General features: G+C 41.1%; 1 protein-coding gene and 1 long non-coding RNA gene across 8 annotated transcripts in view; one reads left to right on the top strand and one right to left on the bottom strand.

The window, feature by feature from the left end:
• Nucleotides 1–21,909, bottom strand: part of smtnb (smoothelin b) — a 53,183-nt gene that overhangs the window by 19,815 nt on the left and 11,459 nt on the right. For 6 of the 7 annotated variants that reach the window (XM_054773946.1, XM_054773950.1, XM_054773948.1 and 3 more), the window contains exons 2-7: nucleotides 14,987–15,144; nucleotides 13,515–13,596; nucleotides 12,003–12,081; nucleotides 11,393–11,472; nucleotides 4,785–4,887; nucleotides 977–1,683 (exon numbers count right to left, since the gene is read on the bottom strand). In XM_054773946.1, coding sequence (XP_054629921.1) covers nucleotides 977–1,683; nucleotides 4,785–4,887; nucleotides 11,393–11,472; nucleotides 12,003–12,081; nucleotides 13,515–13,596; nucleotides 14,987–15,144 — 1,209 coding nt within the window. Of the gene's footprint in view, nucleotides 1–976; nucleotides 1,684–4,784; nucleotides 4,888–9,524; nucleotides 9,782–11,392; nucleotides 11,473–12,002; nucleotides 12,082–13,514; nucleotides 13,597–14,986; nucleotides 15,145–21,909 lie in introns of those variants that run through there. The other variant, XM_054773951.1, reaches the window with a different exon arrangement.
• On the top strand, nucleotides 6,146–7,197 carry LOC129180000 (uncharacterized). Its single transcript, XR_008570079.1, has 3 exons — nucleotides 6,146–6,278; nucleotides 6,368–6,419; nucleotides 6,516–7,197. It is a non-coding gene; the product is annotated as an uncharacterized LOC129180000 (long non-coding RNA).

The raw sequence follows: 21,909 nt of genomic DNA, 5'->3' as shown, positions 1-21,909 counted from the left end.
GAGATGCAGCATCTCATTTTCGAGGGGGTCCCAAGACAGATACAGAAAATATAAATACACATAATATACACAATACATAGAGACAATAATACACAGCAAGCATAAAAACACACTGCTCTACCACTTCCACAAACCATACACCATTATGTAACATTTGTGTTTGGAGTAAAGCAGAGAGCCCCTGTTCTTTTTTTGGCTGTGGAGGCCCAGAGTGTTTACATTACATTCAGTCGGCTGAGCATCATCCTATATAAAGCAGGCAGTAAAAGAAGTCAGGGCTGGGCTAGGGTAAACACATTTAGAGAAGCCACCCCATGGAGTCATGGACATTCAGGATGACAACTAATATCTGCTCTGTGCTTTGGGATGAACAGATACTGAACTGTGTTTGCTCCTCTCTGATAGCAGGTGAGGCTGACACACTGCTGACAGGAAGCAGACACACTCAGGTGCACATGTGTTTGTACTTGTAGCCCAGCAACAAAAGCTAAACAGCACAGACTAGGACCTCATCTCTATGTGTTTATGGATGCCAATGTGACCTGGGTGTCAAATAAGACCGGAATGTGTCAGGGAAAGAACTGCTCACACTAGAGGTTCTAACACTCCACAGCCCCATCTAGTGGAAGAGTTTAAAAAATGTTCTTAGACACTGAAGAGACAACATTATACAATTACAGTGTACTTACTTTTCATTTAGATATGATGAGTCGTTAGCTATTTTTACATTAACATTGATTGCATTGAAATAATTCTCACTTTTAATAAAACTAATAACAGTCACATATTTTGGTTACCAAAACAGATACTTGCCAATTGTATTTTGCGAGGAGTTTAAATGTACGGTTTTGATGAATCGGATTAAGTGAGGATTTGAGGTGATATGTTTTGACATATGACCATGTTTATTCATGTTTCCATTGAACACCACACCCCAGTAACCTCATTAGAAATAACAATACGGTATGTAGTTTACCTTCTGTCTCAGAAAGTTGTGTTTCCCCTCAGCAGTACCATTGACTGGGCCACTTTCAGGAGTTCTCCGAGATAAGACAGACCCATCTGGAAGATCCTGGTCGACAACAAGGTCCTGGTCGGGCTGAGTCTGAAAGTTGGTTACACCCTGGCTTCTGCTCTCGGTTTCTGAGTCAGTGCTGTATGCTGAGATACTTGTGTCTACCTCGCCTTCCTCTGTCGGACACCTCTCCTCAGAGGACATACTCACACTTTGGTCTGAAGCCACTGAGTCATTTCTCTTTCTTGACACCAAGCCAATGTTGTCAGAAGCTCCAGAACCTAAAGAAAGTCTGATAGCAGAATCTGAGACATCTGAGTCCAGTCTTTGCCTGATGTGAGATTGGGAGGTGATGCTGCGCTCTGATGCCCCTGAGTCTTGTCTGCTGCGTTGAGCGGAGCCCTGGCTCCTGTCAGAACCTCCAGAGTCCAAACGGGCTCTGTAGGTCGAGCCGAGGCTCTTTTCTGTGGCCACAGAATCCATATTGGACCTGGAAAGCATTGAGGCCACGCTGCAGTCTGAAGCTGCAGAATCAGATCTCTGTCTATGGGACAGGACGAGGTCAGGCTTTGGTGCCACTTCTTCTCTCTGCGAATGGATCAGCAGAGGTTCAGAGCCCTCCGCCTTCACGAGGTGATCAAAAACCAGCACCATGCCTGATTTGGACCCTGCAACACAAATGTGCAATGTAAAAAAAAACCAAAAAACAGTACAATCCAGGTTAAACTTTGTTGCTGCCTCTGGTGTTTAACTCGATAAGAGAAGAGATGCAACAGGTGGTTATTAGGTGAATCAAAAGAGGGGAAAAAAATACTTCCGCAGATCAGCAGCTCAAAGAGAGGCTAGAAAATATAACTTGGGAACAAAGAGGAGACACGTGGAGACATGAAGGGATGTCGTCATTTCCTCCAGACTAGCCTCAGTTCCTGAGCAATATTTGCTGGATTGTGTTGCACATCAATAAAAAGAACTGAAAGACGAAGCATGTTGTAGGTGGCAGGCAAGACGACAAGGAGGAAGTGGGACTGAAATGGAGACATGAGCTCCCTCAATGATTCCTCTCTCCTCAGGAAACCACACTCCAAACAACACAGCATGCCCACATCCTTTCTACCTCTAAACAAACAGTGCGTTTTATGGGGGAATATCTGAGGCTGCGCACATACCATAGATAAGGAAACCAGATCACAAGGATAACTTCAAGTTACCAAAGTTATCCAGCAGCTGATTTTACCTCCACCGGAGATATTATGTTTCTATTGCCATTTGTTTGTGTGGGCTGAGGAAGAAGATATTAACATTGTTCTGTGGTTTCAGATAAAAAAGGTACAAATGCAAATATTTTTCCTCACTATAACATTCCAAAATTTGTATTTTGTATATTACACTACGCATGTCCACCATTTGGAGCTTGTTTAGTATTTGCACCCCTCCATTTCTAAAAAAAAAACAGTATGCTGTTAATTTAAAAAATATACGTATGTAATGTAATACAATTGCAGCTACATCCCACTCGAGGTCAGAGGTCATTCTGTGTATAATCTGCTCCTTTACTCTTTAATTAAAAGTTAAGAACCCAAGAACGCTGCTTCTCTTCCAAAGTCTCACATTTTGCCACTGGGGAAAACAAAAAAAAGTCTGGTACATTGTGTAACAAAGTCTGGGAAGATCCCCACTGCTCCTGGATAATGACAGCTTTTCATTTTGCTTGAAATTAGCAGTAAAAGCACTTGCACTGCAGCCAATGTGGTGTAGAGTCTCAACAATAGCCAAGCAATGAGTCGTCTTCTTCTCACTGAAGCCATGCGCCAATGCAATCAAGAATTTGTCATAGTTGAGTGTGCATCTTGACTGATGTTGCTCATGAGGATGATTTCCATATAGTGATGTTATAATCCTTAAAAAAACGAATGCCATATTTGAGGATCTGTAGCTTTTACTTCAGTGCACATAAGGACAATTTTACGGTGGCCGTCACAGTCAAACATGCTTAACGTCCAAACATTAAGATGATCCAAAACCAAAAACACACAGACACCATAAGGCACATGCAACGAGAAATGATGAAATCATATAAACACTACATAATCAAACAAATGACATGATAAAAGTTGGTGGTGCAAAGGTAGATTTTTATTTTGATGTCTTTATTAAACATGGTTCCGTAAAAATCAGTTGCTCTACTATGTCTTAAATTTTTAAAGATGAATATCCCTCATGTCTGGAAGCCTGGCTAACTTCCTGGAGGCCTGGCTAACTTCCATTTTGTTCCATGAACTTGAAGTATTTCTGTCATTTGTGTGATTTGGGGGTTTGTGTGTGTTTTTTGCATTTGTTTTTGATCCTGCAGCATTTATGTGACTGTAGTATTTCTTTGTTTTCCGTTTTATGGTGTGTGTTTTTTTCTTTTGGATCAATTTTTGCGTTTGAAGCGTTCGGACGTTGCTGCATGATTGCCCCTGTCTACCACCGGACAATTTGGTCACAAAAAATACTCATTAAGATAAATCATTTGTCATCCATGGTGGAGACAAATTCATGTTCTAAAGTGGTCATGTCAGAAACGTATACAATGCATCCTACAGTCTGTACAAACATTTCATTTTCTAAATCACAGCCTTGCCAATTACAGTTGTTGCATGCAGTATGGCTGAACATATGCTCATATACTTAAAGCATTTAAATAGAAACTTTTGTCTTTGCGCCAGAGGAATGTGTTTTTGCAATGTTGACAATCGCAAAGAATGCACTTCTAAAAGGCTCATCTGTCATTTTCTCTCATACTTTTACTCCAAAAAAGGACAACCACCCGCTAGAAAAAACACCAGCTCACACTGCCGACTCTGTGCTGTCACAACCGCATAATGTACTCTCTTTGTTGACAAGTGATTTTCACAGGTGGTCTTCTTTTGTTGACCCAAGCTTTACCCTGACTTAAATTATAAGGTAGGAATAAATTAGGAAAACTGGCAGATATACTATGCCACATGAAGCAAACATAAGTCCTGTTATGGTATCAGCTTTATTTAGCTGAGGTGTGGCTGCTGGGTTTCCCTCTGCTGGTTCCCATAAACCCATCGCCAAAGTCGAGGTCCATGAGAAATGCCCTAGGAGGCTAAGTGGACCAGGCCACACAGAATAGCATGGCTGCAGAATGGACTTTAAATTGTATGACAAGGATATTTCGTCAACGATCATGACGTTTAATAGGGGGAGTCATTGTTTGACAGGCTATAGATGTGGTTAAAACATTATTACAGTTAACGAGGCATAACAAGTTATTAATGATCAGGTCAGCAATAAAAGAAATCCATCCATTCCCCCCTGAAGGCTTATATTCATACCCTTTTATTAAAAGGCCCCAGTAACGGCAGTTAATGAAATTACTTCACACTTAAGATGCAAAAGAATTTAAGCTGTTGGCTTGAGGGGCTCCACACAGTTAATAAACCTACATGAATTAACTTAAAGGGTCTGAAATAATATTACTTTTTGACTGCCAACTTGGAAGAAAAGCTCCTTTAGGCGGTTGTTTAACAAGCGCTTAAGAGGAAGTTGTGTTAAGTTTGCCGAATCCAGCCACAAGTTCACTGCACAGAGGTGGTCAGTGTTTACCTCTCGTTATTAGCGACTGAAGTAAATTTGACCTTCTTGGTGAATGTTTACACCGTACACAAGCTTTTGTATTGCAACAATCCTGAACGTGTGGGATGTTGAAAACTGATTCGAGTGTGAGGGTGTGCACGATTTCAAAAGAAGTGGCTCTCACCCAGTCTCTGCAGCTCTCTTCTTGGGTTTGTCTGCTGGCCACGCAACTCCCGGATCTGAGATTTGATGTGATCTTGTTCAAATGGACTCTCCTGTTCTCTCTTCTGTAAAAAATACAATAGGTAAAGCTATTAGCTCAAAAACAGTCATGTTTGATGTCTGCTGAGGATCGCAGTTAGAGGTCAGCTGCTGTGCTTGAAGATGGAGCCATGCTGTGGAACATGCTTTGCCAGCTGGCAAAGTAAATACAAATTTTACTTCCCCTACTACAGTCTCTAGATAGAGAAAAACGCATATACATTATACATTATACATTATACATATACACACACACACACACACACACAGTATATACACATACATACATGACGGCAACATTAATGGAAAGGAAGTTGCAACAGAGGGGCAATCTACAAGGACTGGCAGCAGCATTTCAGGAGGGAAGTACAAAGGGTGCAACAATGTACTGTTGATGCACTCCACAGGAACATCAGCTGCATAAATATGTCTCCTCCAAAATTCTGCATAAAGGCAACTGTCCCAAGTTTTAAAATATAATAGTTCGCTGAATAGCTAAAGCACTTTGGATGTGATGTCGAGGTACTTTGAAAAAGGTGTTGGGAAAAGTCTAACATAGGTTTGGGTGGATCCTAAAACATAAACACAAGCTTATGTTCTTGGGGGAAAAAATGACTTTATTCGAGATTTACAACTCAGTATTACTTCAAAAAGCCTCTGAACAAAAATTGCAAATCTTTGAAGCAAGGAATGAAAACACACACAAACATTCTCAAGCACACACAGACACAAACCAGTGTGTCAAAAGGTAAGAATGTAATGTAATGTAATCTATTACATTACATTATTATCTATTACAGTTGTCAGTTACATAATTAATCAGAGTTGTATTCTAAAGGGCTTTTAATCTAGCTGCTGTGTAATCAGAGATGACAAGATGAGCATTATTGCATTGACCTGGCAGTACACACCAATGTTCCCTCTAAGCTGCACGCGTGCACAACCGCGCACTGATCTTGTGTTCAACGTACAGCTAATCCTTGCAGCACAACAAAATAAAATCCAACCTGAACTCTAAACAAACAAAAAACATAATAGGCCTGTAACGATAAATGGATTAATCAATAAATAAATAAAAAAAACAACAAAGTTGGTAATTTTTTCCGGCCTCAATAAATTGACATGTATACGCATGCGTGTTTGTTTTCCTCGTCTCGCTTTCAGGCTGCATGACAAGAGGGTTCACTCTGCAGCTGTCTGTGCAAGTTGGTGCTACAGTGGAATGAACGGAGAGAGTGAACCCTCCTCTCAGCTATCTATGAGCTTTGTCCCTGTATGTGGAGGTGGGGCTACCTTGGCTAGCAGCAAGTTAGCCTCGTGGGCAAGCATACGCCAAGATGAATGAAGGCACAAAACTAAGGCGAATGCCACAGCTCCAGTGTGGGAATATTTCAGTTTTAAAAACAGAATGAGCAAGGTGAGTGCATGAACACCAACGAACCCATATGTCGCATTTGTTCGAAAGTAGTGACGAGGAAGCATAAATGTTGCTTGCTGTCTTTTAAGGTGGACTGGCTGTTTGAGTGTGTGGAAACAGAAGAACAACAGTTGAATCTGGGTGAGACTTTGAGCCAGTTTTCTGAGTGAAAAGTGTGGACTGAATGTGTTGCTGAACCGTGCATGTGGTTATAGCATGCTTTTATTTTGATGGCAGGACTTACCGAATACAGGAAGTATTACGCCGAGTTTGCCCGAGTCATGCTGGAGGGACCGGAAGATGGTTGTTTTTTCAGTTGAGACTTTTTTTTTTGTTTTCATTTAGACAAAAGTAAACATATACAGCAAATGTGGCATCACTTTGAAGTAAATTTCCAGAATGAAATAGTGCCAGAACAGGCTGCTGCCAAACATAAAGGAAATTAGGAAATAAAAGTACACATAATTAACAAAATAAATGGTAAAAAAAAAAAAGGTTAAAAATTTTTTTTAATGATAAACTAGGCGTTTCTTACAATATTCAGATCATTAATTGGATGAGATAGTTCCACGGCTTGTTTTGTCCAAGGTGGACAAAAAAGAAAGCTACATTGTGAAATACGTGTTGCTGACCTTTTGAACCCACTAATATACAAAATACCACAGAATGGAAGTTGGACTACCTCAAGTTCTCAGGTTTTGGACAGGTGCAATACTACAGTGTGCATGTCTGATGGGGCTCACAGTGGGCGATGCTCAGGTCGGTGTGTGAATGCTCAGACAGTGGGAAAATTGGCAGACACGCATACAAACACACATCTAATCTGTTTAAATGCAAGTGAGAGGCCTTCTGTTGAGTCATCTTCCCCACCTTGAGCAGATTATGAAGTATAAACTCAGATAAAATGTCACCAGATAAGAAAGGCAAATGTCTGTTAAAGTAATCAATTAAGCCACATCATTGGATGTGTCAAAAGCTACAATGTGTTTATTAGTTTAGGCTTTGTTATTAAAATCGGGTTGAGATCAGATAGTGTGTGAGATATCTGAAAGAAGTGATCTGGAAAATTTTTTAAAACAACACACGGCCAAGTAAATGGAGAAAGAAGATGCTGCCAGTCATTTTTTCCACTGCGCTTCTTCCCATAGTGGAACAAAAATCTCAAGTGACCAGGCTTATTGCCTCACAAAAAACAATAGCAAATGCTCACTGCTCCAGTGCGGGGTACTATGCTGAGGAGTGGGAAATCTCTGGAATGCTCCTTTAATGACTGATTGCAGAGACTGACAATCTTGGAAGGATAGAAATAGGACATTTGCCACAACACAAAAGACTAAAGACAGTGGCGAGTAATAATGGGAAAGGTCACACACAAAGAGCGGTCTCCACGTGAGTGGACCTACTTGGGAGCCACAGGAGGAGATATTTGTGTCCGAGCTATAAACACAATTAGAGAGACCGACTCTTTCCTTGCCTGCCTGTTGCACTGGCAGCCATCAGTTCACAGCTCCCACTTAAACGGTGGGAACAGGTTTCTCACAGACACAGAAGATTGAAGATGGAGACCTGCTGCCTGTCGCCATGCGGTCATTAGCAGCTTTCTGCTGGTCCAGACATCTGTGACCTGAAAGAGTCAACAGTGACACCGGCCTAATGCCACACTCCTATAAAGCACTCATCTCTGCTTGCCCGCAGGAAACCATTTGTGTCAAATGACTATCATTACAAAAGCTCAAGCCACGACCACAAAAATGGGGACTATCCTCTTTTGCGACCACAGCAAGGCGTAGTTCATCTTGACTTTTCTGAACCCCCAAAGGAGGCATAAACAAACAAAAAAACAGTACAGCTGAGAAACTGCCAACCCTGAAGGTAGCACATTCTTCACTAAGTCTTTCAGATATCCAGGTATCGATTAACAGATTGTGGATCAGTGCTGTTCATTTCCATGGAATTTGCACCAGTGTGGGTGTGTTCCATACCTCCATGTGAAAGGGACATGAAACCTGGCGGATTTTCATGACTGCCTTCCTACACTAGGCCCACATCCAAAATCAGAGTTACAGTAGCAATCAAGTCTACCTCACACAGATGAGGGAACCCACAAAGGAAATTCCCATTACTTTCTGCTCTTCATCGCAAGCTTTTGCAACGTTAAGATGCTTTTTAGCTCGGCTTCTTCTCATAACATGTTTATGATACGATCAGACAATGTAGCTGCTGCAACAAGCAAGATGCCTGAGTTTTTTACCATTTTACACTAACCTCTTGGACAATTTGGACTCCACCTCCCATTTAAAAGAAAATGCCTTGAATGACAACTTGCAAGCAACAAACTGACTTGCTTTCTAAGGTATCATTATAATGGCAAATGGTCTTCTACTTGTATAGTGCTTTTCCACCTCCAAGGCACTCAAAGGGCTTTGACACTATTAGCACATTTACTACTGATGACGCAGCATCAGGAGCAACTGAGGGTTCAATATCTTGCCCAAGGATACTTCAACATGATCACAGGACGATGGAGGATCGAACTCACAACCTCCAGGTTGGGAGGTAACCACTCTACCACCTGTACCACCTCTACCATAATGTACAGTTAAGGGCAACATTATTCATATCCTGGCAGAATGTTCAGTTTATGTGAATTTTGTTTGCCTAATAGTTACGACTCACCTAAAAAAAAAAAAAAAAAATTGCAGATTGTTTTTTGGCACTTTACACAAATTGTTCATATCCCTGACACTTTTGTCGAAACAAACTTTCGACTATTCTAAACCATCCTAATAACTTCTAGCATAATGAAGACCATTTAATCAACTATAGAATTTGATATGCTTTAATAATATGACATGCAACCTTTTTCAAAATGTTAAAAATAAACAATATCCTAAAACACATCTTACTTTTGCCACTTTTCTGTCCATTTTCCAACTATAAATGTCCCGTTCACTAAATAAAAATGCTAATTACAGCCAGGGAATGAGTCGTTTTGGGATTAACACTGCACTGTACATTTAGAGTTATTTTTATCTGACCTACTCACCCCCTTGAACCTTATCCATGGACCACAACTCATTGTGTGATATGTAAACCATAGCAGAAGGCTGACTAAATGGATGGAAGGTTAACATTTAGTATCATCATTGAGTTAATGTGGGTCTACATATTTTCATCTCATGCATTAAGAAGGTCATCTACATCCTGACATTCAAGCAGTCAAAATAGATAAAATTGCTCACAAACCTGAACAGTTACCAGAGAAGCAGAACTGTCCCATTCTTCAAACAGATATCAAAATAAGTAAAGTTCACTAATTGCGTTTTTCAGTGTCACAGAGGTGGGGAAAAAAGCCAGTGAGCACTTGGCGAGTGTGACACACATCTGGAGAAAAGAAGACTGACATTTACCTCTTAACAAAAACGACCGCCTCCCTCTTTCTCGCTCTCTCTCTTAACCCTGTGGAGTCAGGACGTCCGCTAACTCTGCCACATTACACAGACAACACACACATACACACCACATAGTACAAACAAAGCCACTCCCTCGACTTCCCCTACCTCCCCTTCTGTCTCCACAGGGATCCGACCCCCCAAAACACCCTCCCAATACACACACAGGTTAATGGGCTGCCTGGTTGACACATTAACTTCTGATACTCGCCTTTGTTTTGACCTTGTTTTTCCCCCCAAAGTGCCATATTTACATGAGAAATGTAAAAAATGTACCTGCAAATGTCAGGTTATACACGATGTGATAAAAATCACAAGAGTCAAAATGTATCTATATGAAAATTTATTAAAATATCACCTAGATAATGAACCTCCCTATCCCTCACAGTTTCAGTCGTTTTAAAAGTTGGCAAATTTAAAATGGCATTTTATCCAGAAAAATATGGCCCTTGAGTGATATATTTTAACACCTATACAGTCTCTGTTGCTTTGACTTCAGTTCAACAAAGAGGGAATTTCTTTACATCTGCAGAAGTGCTCTGCTGACTTCAATTACTAAGCCTGGTGCTCAAATTTCTTAGTGCTACCAACATATAATTAAAGTTTTAATATACTGTCACCATGCGGTTTCTCCAAATGAGCAAAAGGAAACTTCTTCTCTACCTCAGCCATGCCATTTAAAACAGTTATTAACGTCTAATGGGTGCTGGCTTTGGTTAGGGTTACGCGTGCATTAATCCTCTAACTCAGCCCACATATTTTCCAACTGAAGTTTCACAAGTCGGTGTTTGAAGATTGTGGCACACCTATTGGATAACGTGTGTGTGTCTGTTGTGCTGGAGGGGGGGCCCTATCTGAGATGTCATCTTCCACGGTATAATTGTGCGCAGCTCAAAGAGATCCGCTGCTGTGATGTGACTGGAAGGAGCCCTGCTGCTGCTGCTTGTGTTGGTTTTGGACACGTCCACTTTCCACTGCAGACTTGAGGTTGCTTGAGCACAGCTAGTAGCTGTCTGTCTGTCTGTCAGTCAGCCAGTCTGAAACCCCACCTACCACCTTTCAACCCCCTATCCACACATTCTGTGACTCATGACCTCAATATGGTATTGCACACAGCTGTCTTACAGGAAGTGAGGCAAAAAAGACTTGAATGCTGGAGCATCCTGTGACGCCAGCCTGCTGTTATGGCTTCTTAATCTGATGAGAAGAGAAAAGTGGCCACCTACAGTAAGGGTTATTGCGCCTTCCAGCAGAAACATAGTTGACACACGGTCACTGAAACAATCCTATCATTTCATATTTTGGTTAAACTGTGAACACTCCTGCTGTTGTCCACTAGAGGGCTGGACAGCTGAAAAGTGAGCACGAGTGAGCAAAAGTGTAAAACAAGAGGGTTGCATTGCTTTTGATTTTGAGTTTGTGAATCAAGTCACATGCTTCTTTCTGCATGTTGCATACGTGATTGTAGCAGCATACAAACCATAGTGGCCACTACAGCTATGCAAACACACTTGCCACCCACAAATTAGCCAGGACTCTGTTCGCATTTGCAAATAGAGCCTGTGACAAGACAACTAATTGAGATTATTTATAACGGTGTAAGCCTTTTAAATGATTTCTACATTCCTACAAAAAATAGATTTTTCTTTTAAGTGTACTCACCGCAGTCCCCTTGGTGCTCTGGGACTCCAGACTCTCTGGCTCCAGACTGCTACCAGGGACTTTAACTCTCTCCACTGCCCCTAAAAACGAAATTTACAACGGCGGCACAAGCCTCGTCAATTTGTAGCATCATTTTGTTCACTTGTGATGTGAGAAGGGAAGTAAACAAAGATGAGATACATGCTGAGATGAGCTGAATTGTTTACAGTGTCCTTACATGGCTTATGCAAAGAAAGGGGCAGGGTAGGATGAGGACACATTGTGTGTGTGTGTGTGTGTGTGTGTGTGTGTGTGTGTGTGTGTGTGTGTGTTTACATCACATAGTCCAATTATCACTGAGATACAAAATGGCAGAAGCAATGCACATAGTCGACCGCAGTAAGGAATGGCAGGAATCCACTATCTGATGCAACATCATAGATTGTTGTGTTGTGTCTCCATAGTTAGAGTTGTAACTGATAACTTGCATGACCTTTTGACTTCTTGACATTTTTTTCCTTGAAATTAATGTCCTCAGAGGTGAATTAAAGTAGTTTTATTACCAACTTGAAGATGCATCAAGAGTGACAATAAGTCACAACTACATCAACTGTGATGTCGTCAGACTCACCTTGCTGTTGTTCATCTCGGATTTGTCGGATGGCTGCTCTAATCAGCTTCCTCTCCTCGTAGTCAGTGGCAGCACGGAGCTACAAGTACAAAGGCAGGTAAGATTGTTCTTTTAGCATGCACAGGATAAAAAAGTTCATATATTTAAATAGGGAAGGGCAATTCACAAAATTTCCTTGACTGACTATGGGAAGAATTAATGATTGATTACTCAATTAATATTGATTGGTTACTAATTAATGGCAGTGGAGTATTTTTTTAGAATAAACCTTTGTCAATGTGACAGGAACAATGAAAATCAGTTTGGCATCTCTTCATAATTAGCAGCACTGAAGACAAAAATAAAAGATAAAAAACACACAATTATTTATAAGTTGGGAATATGTCCATATTTGGCTATGAATGGTAGTTCATGGTGTTGATTATTTAAATTTTGCACTGGTACTTGGCATCGCACTTTGGCATTCTCATTCTGAATACAGTGTTCCCTCGCTCCATTGCGGTTCACCTGTCGCAGACTCGCTGTTCCGCGGGTTTTTTTTAGTGCAATTTTACGGCTTAATTTATTTTTTTTAAACAGCATATGAACACACATTGTGTTCGGCATCCTGGTTGGCTAACAGAGAACCCGCACATTGTGTTCTGCGTCCTTATTGGCTAAGGGAGAACCTGCCCATTGCGTTCTCATTGGCTGTAGACCATTGTTAATCAATCTCTTTCGTGCGAACTGCCGTGTTTCCTGTTGTCTGATCACTAGCAAACAGCTTGCAGAGACTCTATACAGAGAACTCCGTATATTTGCGAGTTTTCTCCCTGACAAAAACCACGAGGTAGACAAAACGTTCCGCACCCAAAAGTCAGAGGAAATGCTAACAATCGCAGAAAAAGTTGGACTTGTGGACATGCTGAAGGAAGGCTATAGGGCAATGAATCTTCGATTGGAGGAGGAAAAGGATGCAGCAACAAAATGTTTTAACAAGGATACAAAAACGCTTCAGCGGAGCGGCGCCAGGACAAAGACGCACAGTCAGAGGAATGAAATACGCATGAGTCAATTTCTTGTGTCCAACCTCGTCAGTTGAGCATTAAAATTCAAACAAATGTTTGAACTTAAGAGTGTTTAAACAAGAGAGAAATGTGAGAAAATGTTAATGCCTGTCTAAGAAAAGTGGATAAAGTGTACAGTCAGGGGTTTTACAGCCTTAAAACATACATAATTGTAAAAAAATTTAAGTTGGCCACTTTGAGGATTTCACTTATTTCACTTGAGCTGAATAATGTTGCATAGAAGAGTTGCCATAGCACAGATATAGGTCATTTTCCAGTAGCTGATGTCTGCTTTGGCTCACAAACGAGTTGAGGATGCCTCTGCTGGATGCAGTCAACTGGATGCACTCAAATTTGCCTCAATTGCTTCCATATGTAATCAATCCCAATTCCAGCCATGGAGCCATTATCGATAATTTCTGATTCTCATCCCTACTTTAAATCACGATCCTCCACTGACACTCACCATCTTGGTGAGTTCATCGACATCTCTGATTGCTTTTAGTTTGTTTGACAGGACATCCAAGGCCTCACTGGATTCACTGGACCTGAGAGAGCAACAGCAGAGTGGTTATAACATTGTCATCATCGCTGGTCTGTAACTTCAGAACCCAAACTATATGGCTTCACTGACACAGCAGGACACAAAGTTTTCTTAGCTATGCAAAAAATATTCCATAACTGGAAATAATTATACTGCAGCAGAATACATTTGGCATCACTCGCATGTACAGTTTGAAAAAGACACCTCAACATTTTTATTTGCGGATGCAGTTTTCTGGTTTGTTTTCATTACTCATACTCTATTTCAGTTTGCCCATCATGTCTGCTTGTGTTCAGTTGACAGCATTTAAAAGGGCACATATACAGTATTATTCTATTTCATGTTCCACCACTAAAAGCTACTGCAGTGGTCATTTAGTGTGTGGAAGTGTAGAATGTGTGCACGTGCTGCATCTCAGTGAGGCACCTTTGTTTTTGTAACTCAAGTCATCTAAGAGCAGCAGTGAATGGAAATTCTTAGGCCTAGCCACTGGTCTTAATGGGATTCAGTGAGAACCTCATATCCAGGAGGCGCCATCTCTACTGTGGTTCAGAACAGATGCTAGAAATGAACCCATGAAACTTGTTAACGCCTGAAAATCAAGCCCCAAAAATATATATATATTTTTTTTAGCTTTTAGACATCAAATATTGCTCACCAAAAAGAGCAACTTAACATCAAATGACTTTGCTTTTTGAAGATGTTTATCTTGAAATCTTATTGGTTGACAGCTGCTGTTTCTCTAATCTCTTTAAAGGCCAAACCTGCCAAATGTGGATTTTGTGGTTTTTAAATGATACAATTTGGCCCGAATGGAGTGATTTCAGGGATTTATAACCAGCAAAAGCCAGTTCAATCCTAAGTTTGCAGAGGGGTGCCGTCTTTACTGAAGCTTAAAGATTTTTACGAAAAGTCACGTGTGATTAGTTTCAGATCTCCTTTGATCCTCTTAAAATGATAAATGAGTACACTTGTTTATTGTAAAAACACCATCAACCTTCTACTTAGATTTCAGTAGGAAAACTATGAATGAGCAAGACATTTTTTTTTTCCACAACTAAGCTATAAACGGGGCCAATAAAGAAAAAAACACAATGATAAAAATTCTAACCGCATGCACTCTTCAATCAGACTCATGGTTTAAATGCTGACTTGTAAGCGGACAGGAAGATGACCTATTCAATTTATTGTAAAAAGGGTAAACATGATGGAAAGTTTACTGTGGTTGTCATTTACAATTTAACGACTTCACATTTCCAGACTTTTCCTACTGGTGTGCTCGGCCGGGTATGCGGCATCTGATTTTATGTTTTTCTCAGCATTTACATTTCACCTGGACTTGTGCAGTTAGTAATTGGGACATTCAGGTTCGGTTTGTGTGTTTGTGTTCTCACCTGTGCTGATTCTCCTTGTCCTCCTGCTGTTTGAGTCGTGTGGGGCGAAACCTCTTAGTGGCCAGAGCGGCCTCTATGTCCTCGATCTCCCTCCTTCTCAACTCCCGGATGGCTGAACGGATGAGGCGTCTCTCGTCCAGATCCACGGTCCCATCCAGCTGCATGTGCACCACAAAAAGACAGAGGGAGCTGAATGATGGAGGTGTAGACATAGCAGGGCGCCGTGCTGTCAAGCATCGGTAACAACACAAAGTATGAGTCTGCTGCTAAAAGCTCTGTTTGGTAAAATATAGGGTAATAAAAAGTGACTTTTGTTACATTGTGTCAGTTTTAGAAACAGGCTATAGGTACGTAACTATACTGTAAAAGAAGTATATCTATCTTTCCAGCCATCATAGACCTGTATAAAATCAGTGTGAATGGCTTCAAATGTAAGAGGTTGCTGGGCCAGTCAGTGGGTAGCTGATAGTTTCATTTGCAACAACATCAGGTACAACAACACAAAAGAGACCTAATACAAGCTGCATTGAAAAAAAAGAAAAAGGGAATCACCTGTGTATAATGAGTTTGAAGTTCAGTGTTAGAATACTGCAGTGCATTACACTGAAAAGTGTTTTGTAATATTTTGTCCCCTTCTTGTTACTAAATATCGGTGAAAGTAGGCTGGCGCTTGTAAGCAAACTACTCTAATATGAAAAGACAGGTCCACCCGGGCAAGCTAATGTTTGGTTTTTCAAGCGTTCAGTTCTTCTACAGGCATGGCATATTATCTCTTCTATTTATTACTTCAAGGTAATTTAAGCCAATAAAAGGCTGATTTCTAATAACCAAGGTTCTTGCCATCACGTGAGACAGATCTCTCTTTTGGAAAACGGCAGGAACCTGTCAACACACGCAGAGCTGAGTGGTCTAAGAGGTTGATACACATCACGCTCAGCCACACTCCTTAAGGTTTCCTACTGCTCAGGTCCAAATGTGCAGCGGAGAGACACCAGGCTTCATTCCTCTTAATGCCAGCTTGCTTCTACTAGCTGGATGTGCTTGTTATGCCAAGCCACACAGTTTGACAGCTCCAAAGTGGGGGTTGATGTATCGCCTCCCACACGTGTTAGAGGAGGCGGAGGCTCACAGGGAATGACGAGTGGTTTTTGAGGTCTCGCTGTGGTTTGACAAAAATATGCATCGCCCTCGTGCTGTCATTTGTGGAAATTGAAAGCGCTTAAGTGCAGAGGAGTGGAAGAGTGGAAACAGTTAACAGATACAGCGATAGGATGACAAGGAGAATAAAGAAAGCTGGGCTTTGCTGTGCCTAAAAATGGGCAGAGAAGTGAACTGGGCGGGAAAGGGGACAGGTCATTCCTCACATTCCTGCTGACTCACAAGGAAAGACATGGTGGTGAAGACAAGGGAAATGATGAAGGGAGACAGGAAATGACAACACATGTGCTTGTTTCTGTCATTGGACATTGTGTCTCCCTCCCAAAGAAAAATGTAATGCTCGAGGGAGCCGTCACTGCTGACTGAATGTACGGTCCGCTGCCAAGTTTGGCAATGACTGATTTATTTATTCGTTATAAAGATCTAACCAGGGACTATGCCACAAAAAACCCAGATCAGCTCAACACAGCTCTTGAGTTAAGAACTGAACTGACTCACATTTGTTCTACACACAGCTCATATCAGATTTCATGTAAATCTCATAAAAGCTGTAAAGACAAAAAAAAAAACAAAAAACAGATGAGAGCACCCTCTCTTGCAGAGCAGAGTGATTGATGTCTTTGCTGCCTAAATCAATTACAGCCATTAATGAAATACAAGCACTATATTAAAAAAAATGAAATGTAAACAAGCTTCTACTCTTTTACATAAACGCCTGCATGTGAAACATTGTACTGTACATGTAGGTATGTTCCAATCCCCGTACTGCACGATGTTAAAAAGGTCTCACTGTATGCGTGTGTCTGTATGAACGTGTACAGAGGATTCCCCCGAAAATGAGGGTTGCATGTTTTTTTTATATTTCAGAAACTTGTTTATCATGTTTGTTATCAAATTTATATACAGACTTAATTAATAGCGATCGGGACTGGACAAAAAAAGGGAAGCTCAAATTTAACCTGTTTAAATGGAAAGAACGCAACATCTGACTGGGATAAAACGTATGCTGAATTATAACTGGGACTGTCAAAAATAACGCGACAACTTATTTCATTAATTATGTAAACATTTTTAGTGTAACTAACACATCATGGCAATTCACACCTATCTGTTATGACGGCAGAAGGAGGCACAGTGTAGAGTCCCCACAGTCATGCAGAGTCTCTTTTACAACTTTGTGACCTGAACACATCAACAGCAGCGCAAGTCCAACATCATATCTGTATCTCCAAATCGCAAACACGTTTCTAGTCCTCATTTTCACCACACTCGCACAAAGACAATCACAGACAATCGGTACATCACATCATCATTCTGTGTGTATGAGTGGTCTGAATAAGCAGGAAAAACAAAGAAAAGCAATAAGTGGATATTGTTATGAGCATTTAAGTATGCTTAGCAATCCTAAAAATACACTCAAAACAATTTATAAGCTGCTACTTTTTTCACACGCTTTGAACCTTATGGCTTAAACAATGAGGGGCTAATTTATGGCTAAAAGAAGTGCAGTTCCCATGATGCGGAGTCCGGAAGTAGTGAATTTCTGAAGTGTATGCAAATATGATGTTGTGAAGTTTAATGTAGCAATTGTGTTTTGAGCTGACAAATCTTAAGTAAGCTTGATCAAGTGTAGAATTACTACAGCTTCTGTTTGGACTACGGCAGCTGTTAAATTCTGATGAGGAAAAAAAAAGTGTCTCATGTCTCATCACCGGCGCTAATGAGTGGCGCTGGGATTAATCACCATCAGCAACTATGGCTGAAATATGTCCAGTTTCCCATCAGGGTGTTGACATACATATTCAAAACAGCACCTGAGGTTTAAAATGAGCCAATCAGGAGACAGTTGTTGTTTTGCTAGCACTTGGATTGGTTGCAGCATTTAAACGCTGACACAAGATTGAACTGGCATGAAGCCAGAAGCTGCAACGACTTTTCCTCCTGCGTATTTGAAAGAGAGAAAGAAGGAAAAACAGTAGCCTCCCAGCACTGTAAATTAATGAGTGACCATGATGCAAGCAAATAAAACACCTCACACTGGAGCACATGCCAAGAAAAACAAGACTAGCCGTTGAAAGGAAGCAGGGGGAAATGAGTGCAGGCACAGAGTCCAGCTGCAGTGGCCTTTACACAGTGAGTGAGTGCAGTGTGACACAGGGTATGGAGAGGAGAGGGAAAAAATGAACACCTTTATGCCATTTACCGGACCTGAAGGTTTGAACTTTTTTTTCTTTCCCAAAACAAACCACATAAACACAGTACTGTATGACAGCGTCTCAAAATCCACTGTTTGACCCAGAGAAGAGCAGTTACATGCAGACAGAACCGCCTTTCACGCCACACTGCTTGCCAGCAGACGTGTGAGTCAGGACTGACATAAGTGGGTCACACACACACACACACACACACACACACACACACACACACACACATAGATGTGTACAGTGTGCTACTAAAAACTACAATCTGTCAGCAACTCCAGCAGTGGTTGGGTCTCTTCTTGTTACAGTCTGAGCTACCTGTCGACTGCTGACACACCTGCTGTCCTCGGTGGGAGTCCGCTAACTCACCCGACCAGATAAGATGATAACAAACAGGACGGTGAAGGTGGTTGACTGACAGGGTGAAGACAGAAAAGACAAACTGGGCGAATCATTGCAGATGATCATTACACTGTAGACTAATGACAGTGTTTGCTTCATATGCTCACATGTTTGCTCAGAAAGCCAGGGTATGACATGGAAGGCCTCAAACTGCACTGACAAAGAAGATACGCTCCATAGTGCCTGCATTCATTTGGATGTGCTGTAACCCATCCAAAGATCTTACTGAGCAGATCAAGCAATCACAGTCACTTGGGGAGCATTAGTGATTTAGTTTATTCCCATCCAGCTGGTGACCGACCATGCTCTCACCGTTTGAACTCATCTCAGCCACAGAATGAACTGAAATTTAACATTTGCAATTCCATTTTTAGCTTATTTTGCCAAAGGTGAAAGATGGTCAGACAAAGCAGATGCTTAAGGTTCCTCAGATAGACATAACACACAAAAGGTACTATTATGTGGGTCTGCCATCCACGTTGTAACAACTACCTATTGCCACAAGGTCAGAAAAGACTGAAAAAGGAACAGGCCACTGGGCTAAATTACTGTACAAATACAGAGCAAGTGGTTTACCAGCTGAGATTTGTCTGAGTGACACCCCTCTATTTGACACCTTTCATTAGTCATGTACCTACAGTACAGTACTACAGTACTGCCAAAAGCGGATAATGTTACCAACCTACAGCTGGAGCTTTGTTTGTCTATTTGTGGGATTATGCAAAAACTACATGCAGATTTTGACTGAAGTCTGTGGAGGGGTGTAGCCTGGAGCAAGAAAGATTTTTACCTTCAGTTTATTATAACAGTGATCCCCAAACCCCGGGCCGTGGGTCATTTGGTACCGGCCACACAGAAAGAAAAAAAAATTTCCATGATGTTTTATTTTGAAAAGTGGCTGGATTCTCTCTGTAACCGTCTCACTTGACGCATGTCCATTGTGGTTGTGCTAACTTTCTCTCGCCGCACAGATAGACTACTACTATATTTTTAGCATTTTTCTTTCATCTCGCTTCCCCCCCGGTCCGCGGGAGATTTGTGGGGACCGTGGGGACCACTGTATTATAGGACTCTTTGGCAAAGGGTGGGCAGTATAAAATCAAAGTGTGGTTAGTATAATAAGACGGAAAAAAAAATGTACACACAGTGGAACATACAAAGTGGACCTCCAATTTGTTCAGATTTCAAAACCATGTTCCCACAGGAAATAAAAGAACTACAAATCATCAGATACAGGATCAAATTGCACAAGCACAAAGTGTAAAAAGAAGGTAACCACTGTAAAATGTAAAAACAACAAACTCTACCCAAACTTTTAAAAGAAGTGACACGAGGAATTAATGTTTAATTTAAATCTGCTTAATTTATGAATGTTTAGTCTTCTCTTCCCATGTTCTTCTTTTATTAACAATCTATGTGGAGGCTGGTCCTGGAATAATACTTACTGTGTCTATTTTGAGATTTTATTTAATGTCACTGCTTAAGTTTATAGTTCACTTGACCACAAGGAGGAAAAGGTACAAGTAGCTGAAATCAACACTCACTCTGCTGAGTGACAGAAAGCTCCATAAACATCCAGCGAGTCCTGTCTGGGAGCACAATGACCCCTTGGGTCGACTCTTGACCATTTGACTCCTAGTGTGTGCACATATGCAGCTCTCATTAGTTGGTTGCAGCACTTTCACTCACTAATTTGTGAACAATGACACATTAAAGGACACAGAGATCCTAGCATTCAGGTGTGAGTGAGGGAGAAGGGTACGGCGCATTGTGGCTGGAATTGAGCACTAGAATAATCATTTCCAGAGCGGACTGAGTTAAGAGTGCATCCAGGCAGCAGATCAGATCAGAGAGCTTTAACTCTCTGGTGTAAAGACTACTAGGGAGTTTTGCCTTATAAGGACAGAGGACACTCTTTGTAACAGAGCTGAAATATATTCCTAGCTACCATTGTGCCGCCCTGGTGAAGACACAGACAAGCTCAAATAATCAGGAATACAGCCAAATACAGTGGAATCTCAGTTAGTGTCAAAAATTGACACCACAATTGTGCTTCGATTTGCGTGCATTCTCCAGTTAGTGTACAATATGATGCACATCTTGTCGTGTTATTAATACACCGGGTGAGTCCATCTGTATGTATGTAACAAAAAAAATGGCAACCGGAACCGACGTGACATCAGCCATCAATGTTGTCAGCAGTTTAATTGAAAAGGGATAAATTCACATTTAAGGTTACTTACCTTCATTGAAGACGTGACTGCGCCGAAAGCCAACATATGGCAACATGACGCCACACGGAAACCATTTTCCTGTTTTGTCATGAGTTTCTTCTTGAATTCAATAATGTTTCTCACCGTCTTTGTCCAAATACTGGCACTTGCAACTTTCTTTGGCTCCATTTTGGGTTACAGTATTGAGGTGAGAAACACTATTGAATTAAACTACAGAAACAACTCATGTCAAAACAGGAACGTGGTGGTGGTTGATCTCGTTACCACATCATGTCTTTTGGGACAGTCACGTCAACCGTTTTTTTTTTTTTTTTTTACATTTTTGGCTTTCTGGAACAGATTCATTGGATTTACATTATTTCTTATGGGAAAAATTTATTTGGTTAGCATTTTGGTGAGAGTCAGACCTTCTGGAACAAATTAATGACGCTAACCAAGGTTCCACTGTATTCCTGTCGCCCTCAAAGCTGCTTGTTGGCTTTTGTACCAGCTCCAGAATTTAACTGAAAGTCTGCTTTTTTTATTTGAGTGAGGAAAACAATGCATGCACACAGTAGGCCAGCACACACCCAACAAAAAAATGGAAATGAAGTCGGGATACACAACAGCCCCTTAAGGCAATCTGATTCATAGAAAAGTTATTTTCAGTCGCCTCAAAGCTAGAAGATTAACAAAGAAGTAAACCAGTTTCAAGGTTGAACCACATTGTAGTGCAGAGCATACTGGGCTTGCATTGTGTGCAAACACAAGAACAAAGACCACCTGTGAAATAAACCTGAAAAGGAGACAGATTAATCTACATGTGGGAACCTGCTTTCTTTGAATGCAGCTACACGTGCACTGAAGCTTAACTTTCAACTATGAATAGATGGTAGGGCAGACTGAGACATGGGAATATAAATGTCCCCCTTTCCAGTCCACAGAGCAG

This window comes from Dunckerocampus dactyliophorus, chromosome 4, assembly GCF_027744805.1.
Source record: "Dunckerocampus dactyliophorus isolate RoL2022-P2 chromosome 4, RoL_Ddac_1.1, whole genome shotgun sequence".
Taxonomy (NCBI): domain Eukaryota; kingdom Metazoa; phylum Chordata; class Actinopteri; order Syngnathiformes; family Syngnathidae; genus Dunckerocampus; species Dunckerocampus dactyliophorus.
This window is presented reverse-complemented; position numbering and strand designations above follow the sequence as displayed.